This window comes from Doryrhamphus excisus, chromosome 1, assembly GCF_030265055.1.
Source record: "Doryrhamphus excisus isolate RoL2022-K1 chromosome 1, RoL_Dexc_1.0, whole genome shotgun sequence".
In the NCBI taxonomy this organism is placed as follows: Eukaryota; Metazoa; Chordata; class Actinopteri; order Syngnathiformes; family Syngnathidae; genus Doryrhamphus; species Doryrhamphus excisus.
The window spans coordinates 20,835,454-20,853,242 of NC_080466.1; the positions used below are offsets into that span (position 1 = coordinate 20,835,454).

Consider the following 17,789-nt stretch of genomic DNA (forward strand, 5'->3'; position numbering starts at 1 on the left):
CCACTCGCCACGTGACCCGGAAATAACCCAAGCAAACCTGTTGCTTTACTAGCTAGCCAAAATGTTGTTTTAGTAGTTAGGTTTTAGCATTTATCACAGCATTTTTGGAAAATAAATGAAAATAAAACTGAAAAGTATCAATATAGTTTCGTTTTCGTGATATGTTGATAACCTTGTACAAACAAAATCACTTCATGACTTTAAGATGGTGTGAGTAGCCGTCATCTGGTGATTGTGGAGGGTGAGGGGGGGTGAGAGCTTACCCCATTATCCCCTCCCACCTTCCCTCTTGTGGGACGGAGCGGAGCTCCGGAGCTTCCTGGAGCTCCACCAGGCATGCGGCGGAGGACGAGGAGGAGGACGCCGGTCATCCCCCATTAGGACTTCCACAAGGTGGAGACAGCAGCAGACAGACGCTTTAACTGGGCTGTATAGTGGCTGAAAAAGACGTGTAAAGGTATTGTGACGCACTTTAAGAAAAATGAATGTAGCCATGCTGTGTCAGTGTTTACCAAGTGTTATTCTGCTTGAGAGCGGTGACCGTGGTTTCAGACATTGTTTGCATGTGGAGTCACAATTTGGTGATGTCATTTTTTTGGGGCTTTCAGACTCCTCGCTGTCGCTGCTGCTGCTGCTGTTGCGCAGCATCCTGCTTCCCAAACTTGGACTGTTGCCTCCTGCCCGGCTTCTGTCCTCCCTACAGCTACTTTTACTTGATTTATTTAGCATTTTTATGTCAACTTTCCCTCAGTGGATATCTTTGTGGGAGTACCTTGTTCAGTGTGTTTTCTACTTGAACTCATCTCATGGTGGTGGGGTTGCTGGTAATGATGATGGTGGTCAAGATGCTCCCCTTCAAGCCGTCTGTAGTGTGTGACACACTCCAAGGAGCCATGTCGGACTGTACTACAACTATGAGGAATCATTGCTAAGGTGTTTTTTTTTCGGCGGTACACCAGCCCGAGGATGGCAGGAGGGAACCGGGAGCTGACGGTCACCTCCTCCCCTGCTGTAGCAGCCAATGCCGAGGGAGAGGAGATTGAAGTGTTGGAGAGCACCGATGTGCTTCCTGTGGCTCCGGAGGACGTGAGTACAGTATTTGAGCATCTCAGTCAACTTTTAACACCGGGACAAAAGTATTGGGACACATCTCTTCATCAATCAATCGGGTGTCAGTTCGATTTGGCTCATTTTTGGCTTCCAACTGTCTAGGAACACTGAGGGAAATAGTTAAATATTTTTGTTCCCGATTCCAGCATGACTATGCCCCAGTACACAAAGCAAGTTGCATAAAGGGATGCTGACCTCATCAGTGCTCTTTTCAAAATGTCAGGCACAACTCCCTTCGGAATGCACTAAAAGTCTTCAGGGGGCGGCATGGCAGCTTGAGAAAAATAAAGAAAAAATTCAGTTATGTGAAATGCAAATAAACACAACCACAAAACTAAATAGTTTTTAGGGATACATACTTTCATTGGGTGGCACGGCGGTCGAGTGGTTAGCGCACAGACCTCACAGCTAGGAGACCAGGGTTCAATTCCACCCTCGGCCATCTCTGTGTGAGGGTTTGCATGTTCTCCCCGTGCATGCGTGGGTTTTCTCCGGGTACTCTGGTTTCAAATTCCAAAAACATGCTAGGTTAATTGGTGACTCCAAATTGTCCATATAGGTATGAATGTGAGTGTGAATGGTTGTTTGTCTATATGTGCCCTGTGATTGGCTGGCGACCAGTCCAGGGTGTACCCCGCCTCTCGCCGAAAGACAGCTGGGATAGGCTGCAGCACCCCCCCCGCGACCCTTGTGAGGATAAGTGGTAGAAAATTCATTCATTCATTTTCTACCGCTTTTTCCTCACAAATGATCAGGCGGGGTACACCCTGGACTGGTCGCCAGCCAATCACAGGGCACATATAGACAAACAACCATTCACACTCACATTCATACTTATGGACAATTTGGAGTCGCTAATTAACCTAGCATGTTTTTGGAATGTGGGAGGAAACCGGAGTACCCGGAGAAAACCCACGCATGCACGGGGAGAACATGCAAACTCCACACAGAAATGCCTGAGGGTGGAATCGAACTCAGGTCTCCTAGCTGTGAGGTCTGCACGCTAACCACTAGTCCAACGTGCAGCCAAGATACATGATGACATTTTTTCCTAACCTGCTGACTAAAAACCTGACAAGGGAGTCAAACTTTACAGTTGAGCTGCACTCAACAATTTATTAGTGGCACTCACCGATACATGTCAGTGATAACAATTGTGTGGATTTAGACATCACATCATTTATTATATCAATACACATTTAACTAAATCTTTTATTGACATGGAGTAGTAACTGTAGCTTAGCTTCTTGCTTTGCAGTTGGCATGCCTTGGAAACAAAACAGAAGGTGCTAATTAACACACATGATGGTGCCAGACGTGATAGGTGACGCTTGTTATTGGATTACCCACAGTTCCTGTACTTCATCAGTACTATGTGTGTTGCCCAAATTGTGTGCATATTTTGCAAACAGGACATCATTAATGACTGAAAAATCATTTTAGTACAGTTGGGCCGAGTGGTTGGCATGTTGGCCACACATCTCTGTGTGGAGTTTGCATGTTCTCCCCGTGCATGCGTGGGTTTTCTCCGGGTACTCCGGTTTCCTCCCACATTCCAAAAACATGCTAGGTTAATTGGCGACTCCAAATTGTCCATAGGTATGAATGTGAGTGTGAATGGTTGTTTGTCTATATGTGCCCTGTGATTGGCTGGCGACCAGTCCAGGGTGTACCCTGCCTCTCGCTCAAAGTCACCTGTGATAGGCTCCAGCATATCCACAACCCTTGTGAGGATAAGCGGATAAGCGATGGACGGATAAGTAAATCAGTCATCAATAAAGAAAAGACCAAACCTAATCCAAGAATCATTTTATCATCACTATACCTCAATAATGTAAAAATTTAAAAAATGGAATTTCCATTTAATTTGCGAGTATCATATTCAAGAAATATGTAGACACACCTTGTCAACATCTATGCAGGTTTGGAGAATGTGTCATGTTCCACGGTTTGAAAAAACATTTTTAGATGAATGAAAGTAGAAAGTACTGCAGCGAGAAGCTGTAATGGCCAGTTGTCCCAATACTTATGACCACATAGCACACCACTGTTGACTTTCTTTTGTTTTTATCTCACAGGATAGTGAAAATTAACTTTAAATATGATACCAGAGAGGAAAAGCCCACAGCTTGGTATTTATTGGACCGTGCGAATTGTAAAAATAAAATGACCACTGCCTGCATCACTTTTGGCTATCTGCAGTCCCACAAATGAGAGCAGCTAATTGTCAGATGCTTTCATATTATCTTTGGCCGAGGCTCACTGAACACAGTGATTAGGTAATAAGCGAATACACGCAACCTATTTATTTGGACAGTATTTTTAGCATCATCCTATCCAAACAGGTGCTCCATGCGTGTAGTCCCATTTTTTTTGGCACCTGCTTCTTAGATACTTTTATTTGACTCATCTTCCTCCAATTCACTCACACTTTGCTTCTTTTCTCTACTCCTTTCTCAGCAATGGAAGGCTCTGTTCGATAAGGTATGTACTGAACGATGTGTGCATGTACTCTCATTTGTGTATGTCTTATATGTGTACTTGACCTATGTGCTAGTTTTTATTCGCTGATGAAGGTTAACAATGTCAAAATCAGAAATGTGTGAGGACTCAAACATTGGAGACTGGATGCTCCTGTTTCCTCTGAGCTCTGTTTTTGTTTAGGCTCATTAGGCAAATGTATTTTTAGATTAAAATTGCGCCTCATGCTGCTTACTTTAAATCCTTCTTTAAAAGCCTGCTGGCTCGCTTAAAAAAAAAAAATGTAACCAGGCTTTGACTTTGTCAAAGCAAACTCCTGCAGACTGAGATACACACACTTTAGGTTATGGGTGATATCACTGACCCTGATAATACAATTAGCGGGACACACAATCCTGGGTGCATGCATCTATCACACCATGTAGTAAAACCAAGAGGGGAACACAGACCAGCTGATGCAAGCAGCAGGTTGGGCTGGCAGACGGTGAACAGGCCCCCCCCCCACACATACATACACACATACACACAGTCCACACTCTGCACCTGCCTGCCCTGGGGCACCATATTTGCTCTTAGAGGGAAATGTATGCATGTGTGTGTGTGTGTGTGCATATGAGATTTAAAGGGGTGAGTCAGAGGCTCGTGTCAGGCTCACCCTTTTCTGCAGAGAGTTGAGGTCACATGGGATTACGGGAAAGCCAGACAGGGGGAGAGTGTGGCGTTCCCGTGTGTGTTGCTAATAGAGCAACACACATGAACACACATAAAGTCTTAAGTCTTCCTTTATGTTGCCGCTTTTGAATGTGCCGGAGTGGATGTCAGTATGAAAAAGTGAGGGCTCGTCCAAATGGTGAGGTCGAGGCCCAGTCTGGCGGTTACAAATGCACTGCCGCTCTTTTATTCAATTCGCCTCACAATGAGTTGTGCGAGGGGGGGGGGACCCTAACCCCTAAACCCTAACCATCATCTTAAACACAGGCTGTAGATTAGTGTGTTTAATATCTTAAGTCTAGATCACATTCCAATATTGTTTACATATATAAATATATTTATATACTGTAATATGATTTATACTGAGCCTATACATGCTGCTATCAATATGTGGGTTTTAGACCATTGGTAGTGGAGTCAAAGTGCTGTGTTCTGCTCTCTGCGTTCCATTCCCAGAGGAGGATTTTGTTGCTATGTATGTGCTTTGCTTTGCATGTAGTACGATGTTTGAACATGAGCTGAACCCAGGCGGACGAGATGTCTTATGAAGTACCGTCCAGACGATCCCTCTGAAAAAAAAAACTGCAATAATGATACAGTATGATGTTACCATTTATTATATTATATTGTTTATCTTCTGCACGGCGGTCGAGTGGTTATCGCGCAGACCTCACAGCTAGGAGACCAGGGTTCAATTCCACCTTCGGCCATCTCTGTGTGGAGTTTGCATGTTCTCCCCGTGCATGCGTGGGTTTTCTCCGGCTACTCCGGTTTCCTCCCACATTCCAAAAACATGCTAGGTTAACTGGCGACTCCAAATTGTCCATAGGTATGAATGTGAGTGTGAATGGTTGTTTGTCTATATGTGCCCTGTGATTGGCTGGCCACCAGTCCAGGGTGTACCCTGCTTCTCGCCCGAAGACAGCTGGCCCCAGCACCCCCCGCGACCAATACAAGTACAATACCATAGAAAAGGAACTTGGATATACTCTGGAGTAGTCAGCGCACAGCTTGTGTAGCTATTGGCAAGACATAATTACCCTGCTGCTCCCTAGCAAGCTATCTAGACAGTATATATATACTGTATACTGCTATACAAGTAAATCTAACTTTCATATGTATAATATTGTCCCTTGAGAAGATATACTGTAAGAATGCTTGCTGAACCATGAGGAGTGTAGTCAGGTTTGTGAAATACTGTACTGTATTTTATGCAGAAAAAAGAACATAAAGGAACTGTGCCGAGCTATTGTGACCTCACTAAAGTGTCGTCTTGTGTTGTTTTTGTTGTGGGGATTTCAGGGGATTTGAAAATGGACCTTGATGCACACCCGGGATTTATCTGATAAACCATATCAGGCTTGTTTAGCTCACACCCGCATGTGAATCTGATTTGCTCTCCCCAGAGAGGAATCTCCTACAGATTCCCTTTGCGGTTAGATACTGCAAGTGATCTTGTGCAAATTACTGACACTGGAAGTTCCCACTGTGAAGTAGTGTTTTTTTTTTTTTATCATCCAGATGGGTCTTTCTGCAGTTTAACGCTAGCTGCTGGAATTATTGTGTGGTGTCAGTGAGAATGAAAGCCCTGTGTGTGTGCCACAGTTGCCTTCTTGTTGACAGCCACCCCGCAGTGTTGGAAATGCCCCAGGCATGCACCCACGCAAGCTTAGTGATTAAACACTTTCACATGGCTGCATGTTTTTTCATGAAATGGCTTTTCTTGCATGATGCAGAAAAAAAAGAGTGTGAAGACTTGTGACTATAGAAGGTACATGTTAAAAACACCAGGCATGCAGTCTTTTTTGGGATGTTAGTTTTTTGACTGGTTTGCTGGATTACACAAACCACAAGGCCTATCTTAAACCATACCATTTTGGTGCAAGTCTGGATGAAAATGCTGATGGAATTGATTTTTTTGATTGGCCATTCAAGTCACTATTCAACACTCCCCGTGCCCTAAAATGCAAATGCTAGAGTAAATAAATCTATCCATCCATAAAACATTATGTAGTTGTTTTACACCCAAAAGTAGCCTGCTAACTAAAATATATCGGATCACAATAAGTGAATTTCCATAATGAATTTAAATAATTAATAATTTTATAATTAATGAATTGAATATTTTTCTAGTTAAAGCTTACAAACTTCTTAGTAACCCCCTGAATACAGTATGTACATTATGATAGCCCTCTAGTCATGAAATAACACCCTTATAGCCACCTTTACACTTGTATGACTCAATACAGTAGACATAATAATAACAAATGAGCCCTCTTAGACATACTGTAAATAAGAACACACTTTAGCATTGAGTCCACCTAGAAGAGTGGAGGTTTGCCCTGGAAAGGAGAGGAATGAAGATTAGCCGCAGCAAGACGGTGTATGTATATGTGTGTGAATGAGAGGGACCTAAGTGGACGAGTGAGGTTACAGGGAGAAGAGATACAGAAGGTGAATAATTTGAGGGTGAAGAAGTGTGTGCAGGCAGGATGGAACAGGTGGAGAAAAGTGTCGGGCGTGATGTGTGATAGAAGAGTTTCAGCTAAAATGAAGGGAAAAGTATATAAAAATGTGGTGAGACCAGCCATGTTGTTTGGTCTAGGAACACAACTGGAGGTAGAAGAGATGAGCATACTGAGGTTCTCATTGGGAGCGACCAGGATGGATAGGATCAGGAATGAGTACATCAGAGGGACATTACATGTTAGAGATCTTGGAGATAAAGTCAGAGAGGCCAGACTGAGATGGTTGGGACATGTCCAGAGGAGAGATAGAATATATCGATAGAAGGATGCTGCGTTTAGAGCTGCCAGGTAGGAGGCGTAGAGGAAGACCAAAGAGGAGGTTTATGGATTGTTTTTGTCATTTTCATTCAAGGAAAGTTCCCCCGACAAAAAACATGAGTCTCACTTTTTGCCACTTTCTGCTTGCATCGGGGCCAAGTGGGACAACACCAGTTCCAGCAGCTGGTGGTGTGTACCACCGCCACATACAGGACTGGAGTTGAATGATATCACATTTCCCATGTATATGTTTCTCTTCGTCCATATAATGTATGGCATGCTGATATGCTTCTCCGCATAATTGCCATCGACGTGTGCACAGATGGCGGGGTCACACTCTACTGACCTGCTCATCCAACATTCTCCAGAATGATTGACGGCAACTGAATCCCGGGGATCACAAACCGTTTGGAAAAGCTGCACATCACCCGTGCCACTCCATTAAAAGAATATCACACAGCATCTCTTATTAACTATTTAATTTAAAGATTTTATCTGAGCAGATTTTTCTCTCATGCTGCTCCTCTTCTGGGCTCTAAATAGATGATATTATACTGAAAGGCAGAGTTCCAGCTGGCGGAGTGTAAAAACAGTTCCCACTTTTATGTCGAGGTAAAAATAGCTGATGTGCCTGTTGATTGGTAAAGATGTGTTTATCTGTCACTGGCTTTGCAGTTAAATCACACATGCAGTATGGTTAGAAATCACTTTCTTACTTATTTGTTGAACAGATACAGTGTGCCATTAAAGCTACTTTGCAGCATTTGAGGATATATAACTAGCAATGACAAGAATACATGTGTTAATTGTAGTTTACGCTCACGCGGTATTACGCTCCACATTCTCCACTTTGCTGCAGCTATCTGTTTCCTTGCTGCCTTCAGTCTCCTGTGGGATAAAATGTGTTGTGGCCCACAGTCACATGGTGAGAGGTAAATACAGGAGACCCTCTATCTCCTCCAGATTCGGTTAGTGTGTTTTGCTCTATTTTGAAATGGAAAGCCATGGTGTAACAGATCTGTATCTTATATTTTCATGTCAGTGTGAACAGCACAAATGCGACTCATGCCTTTTTCTTATGCGATATGGATCCGCTGCTACTGCAGTCTGAACGTTCAGGTTTTGTATATCCCACCTATGATGGTAATGGTAATGGTTTTATTTCATTTCAAAATGCATCAGATTACAATTGAGTGCATCACATAATCAGTTCACAGTTCCACATGTCCAAAAGGAGTAGGAAGAAGCAAAGCTTATAAAATCTTACCCCTCCATCTGGTACTTTTACAATGATTAACTGTTACATTTGTTCACTTCCTGCTTTCCTAATACAGTTAAATGTTTTGTTTTTTTGTTTTTTATTTTATTTTATTTTTGTCACTTACCAAAGTACGAGGTGATATGACCATACAATGACATAATGGGTACCATAGTAACTGTCAATATAGTGATATATATAGCACATCATGACTGGTTCAAGACTCTTCATCCTTGTATTTAGCAAACATCAACTGCTTGTATTGTTTCTTGAATTGGCTCATCGTTGTGCATTGTTTGAGGTCCTTACTCAATCCATTCCATAGTTTGATTCCACATACTGAAATGCTATGGCTTTTAAACGTAGTCCTAGCATATAAGTGTTTCAAATGTAGTTCTTCCCTGAGATCATATTTCTCCTCTCTTGTAGAGAAGTATTGGATGACATTTTTAGGTAATTGGTTATTTTTAGCCTTATGCATTATTTTAGCTGTTTGAAGATGATCTATATCAGCAAGTTTAAGTATTTGTGATTTTAGAAATAAGGAGTTAGTATGTTTATTATTAAACGTATCATCGAAAGGCAACAAATTCCTCCCCAAAATAGACGAAATGTGCGAATGTGAATGAATGGCAGATGAAGTCAGTGGGGAACAGAAGATGTTTTGGAAACTCCACAGCAAGTGCCCTAAAAACTGCCATTGTTGCTTTCTTCCATCCTAATCTCCTACATAAAATTATTTACTTGACAAAGTGTTGTTGTACAAAATTGGCACAAATGTGACAGGACTACGACAGGCGGCTATGTTTACTTACAGTGTGTGACGTTGTGTTTTGTCACTTTCTGGACGCTTTGCGTTCACATTTCAAGGCACAATACCCTAAAGCAGGGGTCTCAAACACGTGGCCTGCAGGACACTAGTTTGAGGCCCCCGCCTTGATATTAAAGTTTAATGTTAGTGCGGCCCGCGCAAGTTTGATATGGATGCTGTATGGTATCATGTACCCAGAAAAAATTATTACGTTTGATTAATGTTCATGTTAAAGGTTAAATAACTGTTAATAGTTATCCTCCCTATCCGTGTGGAAGTGGTAAGTTTTTGGCTATTTAAGTTTAAAGGAAATAACTTCGCTAGCTCTCTAGTTAGCATGTGTCTCAAGACCTTGCAGTTGCGCAATATGTTGTAAATAAAAAAAGTATAAATGTGACTATAGTCGTGTTTTGTCATATCTACAGGGCTCTAATAATGCTTTGTTCATTTTAATCTGAAAAAAATAATTTGTCTACCCACCAACTATAAGTGGTTTCTTAAGTTTTTATTATTTGCTGTTTTATTATTATTATTATTATATTTATTTATTACTGATTGATTGATTTTCTTTATTTTTGATTTGTTTATTTATTTTTTATCTTATTTTGTGTAGAAAAATAAAAATTAAGATATTTGAGAACAGTGGAATGTTTTATCAGAGCTTTTCTTGTAGAAAATCGGAACAAAAGCAAAGTTTATTCATTTTTCTGTTTTTCTGTTTTTTGCGTTTTTTTTTTTTTTTTTTTGAAAACCTGATGCGGCCCAGCCTCGCCCAGACCCTAGCTCCAGTGGCCCCCAAGTAAATTGAGTTTGAGACCCCTGCCCTAGAGCATCTTGCATCTTGTTTCAGCAGAGAGACATTACAGTATCGTGTATGGGAGGGGTGGGGGGGGGGGCGTTAAGGACCCTTCAAACACAGAGTACTTTTGTTGTGGCCACATCCCAAGCATAGTAGTCCCTTCACTTTAACATGACAACAACCATGTTTGCATGCGAGTGTGCATGTCAACTGCCTCTTCTGTGTCCCATTAGTGAATGCAACTCAAAAAGCTTGGCAGATGGCACACTAACAATCACCTCAAACAAAAGCAGACAAACACCAGGCCCCATCTTTATGCCTTTATGTTTGTTATATTTATAATACACTCTTTAAAAGGTTTGCTCATCTTAAAGTGTCTCATTGTCACTTGACTGAAACCATGCAAACCTAACATCTCATCTCCTAGTGTGTTCATTTACATGATGGCTGTAAAAGCTTTTGCTGCACTTGTTCCTTTAGTCAACGTTCTGCTTATTTCCTTGGCATAAAGTGACAGTTTTGGCTCCTTTAGTGACAGTGTTACACGCAGTAATAGCTTGTGTCAACAAATCCTCCATGCAATTGCATGTGAACACTGCTAGACTGCTCAGATGGAGTACACAAGCGGCTTCCACATACATACATACATACATACATGCCCCAGTTTCTGGATCAGACCACCTAAAGAAAGTCATTGTTTGTGTTTTGGAAATAGTTGAATCACTAATCGGGCGATAGGAATGTAGTTCATTTTGGCAAGAGGTGGCCCCTTAAATACTTTGAATATGTTTTGCTAGAAGCGGTAATATGCAACCGTGCTGGCGATTAGTTTACTACTTATTCTTAGTTTGTAACTCTTTTTAGACCTTTCATGTAATAACAGGTAGGTCATCTTGCTACACTCCTTAATGTAAGCCAGTGACATAAATATAATCTTTATTGCTGTTATTTTTAGGTCATGTTATTAATAATTGTTGACCTAACGATCCAGTATCATCCAATCAATGCCCACACTGGTCCTGACCTACACCATTGCTGCAATTCCAAGTTCACTATTTAGCCCCGTTAGATGTCATATACATGACCATGGCTTTGATTAAAGGATGTGGTAAGACTTGCTGATTGCTTTGCTGTTATTAGTGCTGTCATTGCAAACCCGGTTCGACTCAGCAGACGTCCAAGGTGAGTGACACTGCTTACTCATAGCAGTCCGACCTTTATTCTGCACCTGTATCATCTTACAGGACGCGGCTGCCAAAGGCTGCTAGCTGTGCCAAAGTGCCGAAGTAGCTGATTGTGACAGCGTGGCTGTTTTTTCAACCGATTGAGGGTGTCGATATAGAGAGGGTGCATGAAATCAAATTTCTTGGAGTTGTTATAGATTAAATGACTGTTGGTGACTGGTGACTGTTTAGTTGGAGTGGTTTCTTTCTTTCTTTTGTATTGGACGATGTACGATAGGATGACTAATGAACTGGTTGCTCTTGGCACGTGGTTGGGTGCCTCAAGCTGGGTGAGGGTGGTTGGATGTGGGGTTTTTATTCTGTGTAGACAAGGAATAATATGTGTTTTGTTGGGATGAGGTTGGAATCTGGGTGGTTAGAGGCGTGGGACTAGGTAAGTCTTGACTTCTTCCCACTCCCTTTCGAACATGTGTACTTTTATATATACATAGGTATTTTTATTTGTATTGATTTTGGTTGGTTTGTTGTGCTTTGGATGTTTTTCATGTTCAAAAAGAAAAACTTTGAACTTCACTTTTTTTGTCCACTCACGATGGCTATGGTTTAAGCCTGCATATTAGTTTAATATTATAAATTATATTATATAATATTATTATAAATAATAATAGTGATTATCATTATTATTATCATTAATTATTATTAATTATTACTTTACAAAAAATAGTAATAATGGACAGCAAGACATCATTGCTTCAAAAATTGGTTTGAGCACTGACCTAAAACCTTGCTTCCTAATGCACAAGACTAGACACACACAAACTAATAAACACATCTAACTGGGTGGTAGAAGGCAGTCTCTCTCCTTTTGTCATTCTCAGTGACAATTACACATTCACACACTCGCATTCACATACACAACACACCTCCATATGGGCACTCACAGCACATGGGTGCTTCTCTATACAATCTACTCTCTTATCCCTGATGTTTATATAGTATTGGTATGCTATTATTACAGTAATAATGATGTCAAGCAATGAGATTTTAATTACTGTAACTGTATGGTTGCAATTGTGTTTACTATCATGGGTCATGTCCTCATTGTTACTATTGCTACTGGTAAGTTGGACTGTTTCATTCCACTGATATCATCTCCAGTGTGACCCTTAGCCATCATTGACATTTAACTGTTCTGTTTGTCACTGTTGTTGTTTTGGGAATTCTTGTTGCTGCTGTTTTTGTCTCTCCCTCTACTGCCCCCCCCCCCGACCCCACCTTTCTCTTCTCTCTTCTTCTTTTCTGTTCTTCTTCTTGCTCCGGTCCGGTCGTCCCAAATGGCATAACAAAGACGTCAAATAACGGCAAATAAAATTTCATGGTACAGGGAAGTTGTAGCCAACACCTTTCCTGACACAGAGCAAATCTGTCTAGCATGTAAGGGCATTTAGATCAACAATACTATCTGCCCCAATGGCTGGACGGGACAAAAAAAAAAAAAAAACAAAAAAACAAAAAAAAATAAACACATCTAAAAACCTCAGGTAGGGTTTAACAAGAAGAAACTGATGTTTGGGTTGGTCACCTGTCCAGACACAGTCTCAAGTTCTTGTTTTTTAATCCATAAGATTAGACACGTGTAATCCAGAAAATAAGTAAATGTCACAAAAAAGTGGGCTAATAAATTGACACACAAAGACTGCAGATTTCAGAAAATAACAGATGAAATCTCTACACTCTACAAGAAGCAATGAAGTCTGTAAAATTAAATAATTAAAAATAAAAAAATCACAAAATTTTTAACTATAATGATGAAAATGGTAATATTAATGATGATTATAATGATGGTAATAATGATAAAGATTATAACAGTAATGATGATAATATTACAATGATAATAATAACAGGGGAAACAAGACAGTGGCATGAACATGATTATATCCTGTAAAAAGGGGTAGGCATTTATAAGCTTTTGCTTCAGCCTACTCCTTTTGGGCTTGGGATCAGATAGTTGAATACAAATGTAAATAATGGAAAGTTATATTTTGATTGATGTAAGAAATGCACTGTAATGTTTCACATATTTGCCCAAATAAAGGGGGAAAAAAAAAAACAAATTTAATGGGAAAGTTTAACAATCACGTTAAGACATTTTCACCACTCTGCCATGCAGCGATTGGAGCACCAATGTAAATGAAATCTTCATGATGAAATACTCTTAACCCACAAAATAATCATCAAACTTACGTATTTGTTCACATGATGCACGCAGAGCAATGAACAAATTTGTGCTCTGTCTCCTTTCTGCTCTGGTTTCCTTGCCACTTGTAATTCTGAGTGTTAGGCGCTAATTGTTTATGGGATTATGGGAATTCAGAATTAAAGGCCCGAATACGGACATAGGATCACTGGACTACCTGCCAGACTGCTCGATGGTGGCCAATCAAAAGCGCCTTCAGGCAACATTTTCCAGAAACAACTCAGCAATAGAATAGTCAGTGGTCACCCTTTCTAACTCCAGGCATGGGGGGGGGGCTTCTTAGTGAGGATTGACAAGGCAGTTTCAAGGGTCCCACCCGGACCAGATGGCAACCTTGAAAATGTGACTGGCAACTACACTAGCAGCACTAGAAGGGGGGGGGGGGGGCAGGCTCCTCCAGTCGCGGGTCCATTTGCAGGCTATTAGAAATCATAAATCTACGCTGAATGGAACTGCTGCCGTCATTGATGCTAGGTTTTGACTGTGCTGGGAGGGTGGGTGTTGACCTGAGGGCAAGCCTGGAGCAGATGAAGCGGTTGAATAGATGAGGAAGACAGCCAGGGGAATGCTCGTTAACCAAATGTTTCTCCTCCTTTTTGTCACCCTTTTTTCTTCTGCTCAATGCGAGCCAGAGTGAAGGGATGTTTGTTGGAAGCTTTTCTCCTGACGCTAATGAAGTGTTCTCACCTCGCTGTAAATGGGAGGTTTTGGGGGAAAGGTCACACCATCTGTGTGTGTCTCCAGACTGACCCGAGTGTGATCTTTGCCTGAGTGACACGGCCACTTCATCAATGCTTTATTTGTGCGTGCATGCCTTTGACATGGGTATTAGCATCTGTTTGTGTCTCGCTGAGAGTGACTTTTACTAAAGTTTGCCTCTCGGGTGGGGGGGGGGTTTGCATCTTAGAGCGGAGTGTTTATGTGTGCGTTTTGTCACATGCGCATACATGCCTCATTCACCAGTGTGAACGCTTTTGCAAGCAGCAGCAGGAGGTTAAGTGTTTATATGAACACATGCTGAAGAGCCTGCTGAGAGGCGCTCAACTCACTTGGCTGCGACACCCTTTGCTTCTGGAGGCACCCAAGGGGCTCCACTCCTTACTTTCTCACTTCCTCCTTCATCCTTGCAACCATCTGTTTTGCCCTCTGTCACACAAACATTGTTTTTTAACAACGTGTAAAAATTGTAGTGTAAATTATGGCGTTTATGCCGTTATTTGGCACTGCTAGGCATGATGTATGTCACAACCGAAGGGAGGCCCCCAGAGTCCTCGGTTCCTTGTGAAGACGATGGATGTTTCTGTTGTTCACCGCAAACGAGAGCAGTGTGCGGCCTGAGAATGTTTTATTCATCATTGATTGCCGTCCTCTGACTTGTTATTCACCATCAAGTCATCTGGCTCACGGTGAAAAGGATGCAAATTCACACCTTCGGCATAAAAGGAGGACTTTTTCATTCAGTTTTAAGAGCATAGAAGTACTCATAATGTCTGGCTGTGCATAACTTTAGCTTCAAGCCGAATTTTTCAACACTTGTGAAAATTCTGGAGTCCTAAGAGGTTGGGAATTTAATATAAAACCTCAGTATCATCCATCCACACATCCTTAAATCCCTTATATACGAGTATGTGTGCACGTATGCCTGTGTAGGGCATGGTGGTTGCTTGGATACGGACAAATTGGTGAGGAAATGGTGCACATCCGTGATGGTCTCAGATGGGCATGTGGGCGTGTATGTGAGTATGAGCTCTGTCAAAGACAGGTGACCTGCTTGACTGATTAAACCCTGAGAGAGATGATAACGTCTTCAATATGTCTTAGTTATAGTGATTACATTATCATTACTATTTGAATATTCATAAGCATTTTGCTTTGGCGCCCATAAACTGCTGCATGTGTAATTTTCAGGTGAGATGCTGTCAATCAGACTTCTAATTTTAATTTTTGTAATTCTAATTCCATAAATGCTGGAATTAGCTCGAATGTCACCAGAGTGTTGATTTGCATAACTCGCAAAGACGGGGTGTTAATTGGAAGCAGGCGATAATTGGTGAGAGGCTGTTACTATTGAAATTTGATATCTGATATAAATTATAAGAACACAATTTAAAAAAAAAACTTTAATTATGGTTTGGAGTACATGAGAAAATGTAAAAGAAAACCTACCTGTCTTTGAGCACATGGTCATTAATTAACAAGCATAATGCACAGCACGGTGCTTAGTACACTCTTAAAAATTCTGGGTTAAAAATAACCCAATATGGGTTGTTTCCCAACCCAATGCTGGTTAAATATTGGACTAACCTCGCGTTGGGTTATTGGGTTGGTTATCTTAACCCAATAATTGGGTTGTTCATATGACCCAACGCTGGGTTCATATTTACTACACTGCTGTGTTATTTCAACCCAGCAAGTTGGGTTTCCAATATACCATACATATGTATATTTTTTTATTTTTATTTTTATTTTTATTTTTATTTTTATTTTTATTTTTATTTTTATTTTTATTTTTATTTTTATTTTTATTTTTATTTTTATTTTTATTTTTATTTTTATTTTTATTTTTATTTTTATTTTTATTAAATGAATTTAATAAATTTAATAAATTATTTTTTTATTTTTATTTTTATTTTTATTTTTATTTTTATTTTTATTTTTATTTTTATTTTTATTTTTATTTTTATTTTTATTTTTATTTTTATTTTTATTTTTATTTTCATTTTCATTTTCATTTTCATTTTCATTTTCATTTTCATTTTCATTTTCATTTTCATTTTTATTTTTATTTTTATTTTTATTTTTATTTTTATTTTTATTTTTATTTTTATTTTTATTTTTATTTTTATTTTTATTTTCATTTTTATTTTTATTTTTACATAATGGAAATCCCAACCCAGCGCTGGTTAAATATTGGACCAACCTCGCGTTGGGTTATTTTAACCCAACAATTGGGTTGTTCATATGACCCAACGCTGGGTTCATATTTACTACACTGCTGTGTTATTTCAACCCAGCAAGTTGGGTTGCCAATATACCATATATATATATGTATATATATAATTTTTATTTTTATTTTTATTTTTATTTTTATTTTTATTTTTATTTTTATTTTTATTTTTATTTTTATTTTTATTTTTATTTTTATTTTTATTTTTATTTTTATTTTTATTTTTATTTTTATTTTTATTTTTATTTTTATTTTTATTTAATAAATGTAATAAATTAATTTTAATTTTAATTTTAATTTTAATTTTAATTTTAATTTTAATTTTAATTTTAATTTTAATTTTAATTTTAATTTTAATTTTAATTTTAATTTTAATTTTAATTTTAATTTTAATTTTAATTTTAATTTTAATTTTAATTTTAATTTTAACATAATGGAAATCCCAACCCAGCAGCAAATAACTTAACTTAACTAACTTGAATACCCAGTTCAATAAAAATGACCCAATTAAATGACCCAACAGGCTCAACCCAGCGGTTGGGTCAAAAAAACAACCCAGCATTTTTAAGTGTGTAATGGTGCACTGATTTGTCACGATCAGGTTCATTTGGTTCCTAATCTCTGCATCCTGGGGTCGAACCACAAAGCTCACAAGCCGGATCGTGACACTGATTATTGTTATCAACAGCACAGCACAGTAAGTATAACACACAAATAACAAATTAATATAGTCGATAAGCAGATAATTTATTGTAAGAGTGCCAGAATTCAGTGTGTTTGAACCCTGTCTGAAATCCAGACTTTGTATAATTTGCATACATACAGAAAAGGGCTGTCCCCTGTTGAAAGTTGCATTCAACAGTCCAAATGTCTTGGTAAGATGCAGTATCTGATTGATTACTTATTATTTGATTGAGAGGTGTGTCTTAATAAATTTGTCATTTTGACTTGGCTGGAATTTCCAGTGTATACGTAAGCGCCCCTTCATCATTAGTGATGTGCGATACCACTGATTTCTTTTCCAATTCGATACTGAGTAGTGAAGAATACGACTTTAGTGGTCCAGAAGGAGGATGAGGACAGCTGTCCTCACTCGACTATCCATCCATTTGTGAATTTCCTAAATCGCTGATCCTCACTAAGGTTGCAGGGATATGCTGGAGCCTATCCCAGCGGGGTACAACCTGGACGGGTCGCCAGCCAATCGCAGGAGTCCTACTCAAACGTTCATGTTTTTGGAACGTGGGAAAAACGGGAGTACCCGGAGAAAACCCACGCAGAGCGAGAAATGCCCAAGCGGAGATTCGAAGCCAGGTTTTCCTCATCTCCTGACTATGTGGCACACATGCTAACCACTCAACCACTGTGCGGCACTGTGAGACTGATACATGCTTATTCTACAGTAAACCTTGGATATATCGGATTCAATTGTTCCCACTGGTTTT

At 39.7% G+C, this 17,789-nt stretch overlaps 1 protein-coding gene across 5 annotated transcripts in view; it reads left to right on the forward strand.

Annotated features, from left to right (window-relative positions):
- The first annotated feature begins 234 nt into the window (after nt 1-234).
- rhbdl3 (rhomboid, veinlet-like 3 (Drosophila)) overlaps nt 235-17,789 on the forward strand; it is a 45,643-nt gene continuing 28,088 nt past the window's right edge. For 2 of the 5 annotated variants that reach the window (XM_058069422.1, XM_058069424.1), the window contains exons 1-3: nt 235-457; nt 609-1,086; nt 3,571-3,594. In XM_058069422.1, the coding sequence (XP_057925405.1) occupies nt 967-1,086; nt 3,571-3,594 (144 nt within the window). In that variant the 5' untranslated portion in view covers nt 235-457; nt 609-966. Of the gene's footprint in view, nt 458-608; nt 1,087-3,570; nt 3,595-16,956; nt 17,042-17,789 lie in introns of those variants that run through there. The other 3 variants (XM_058069423.1, XM_058069425.1, XM_058069426.1) reach the window with 3 other exon arrangements.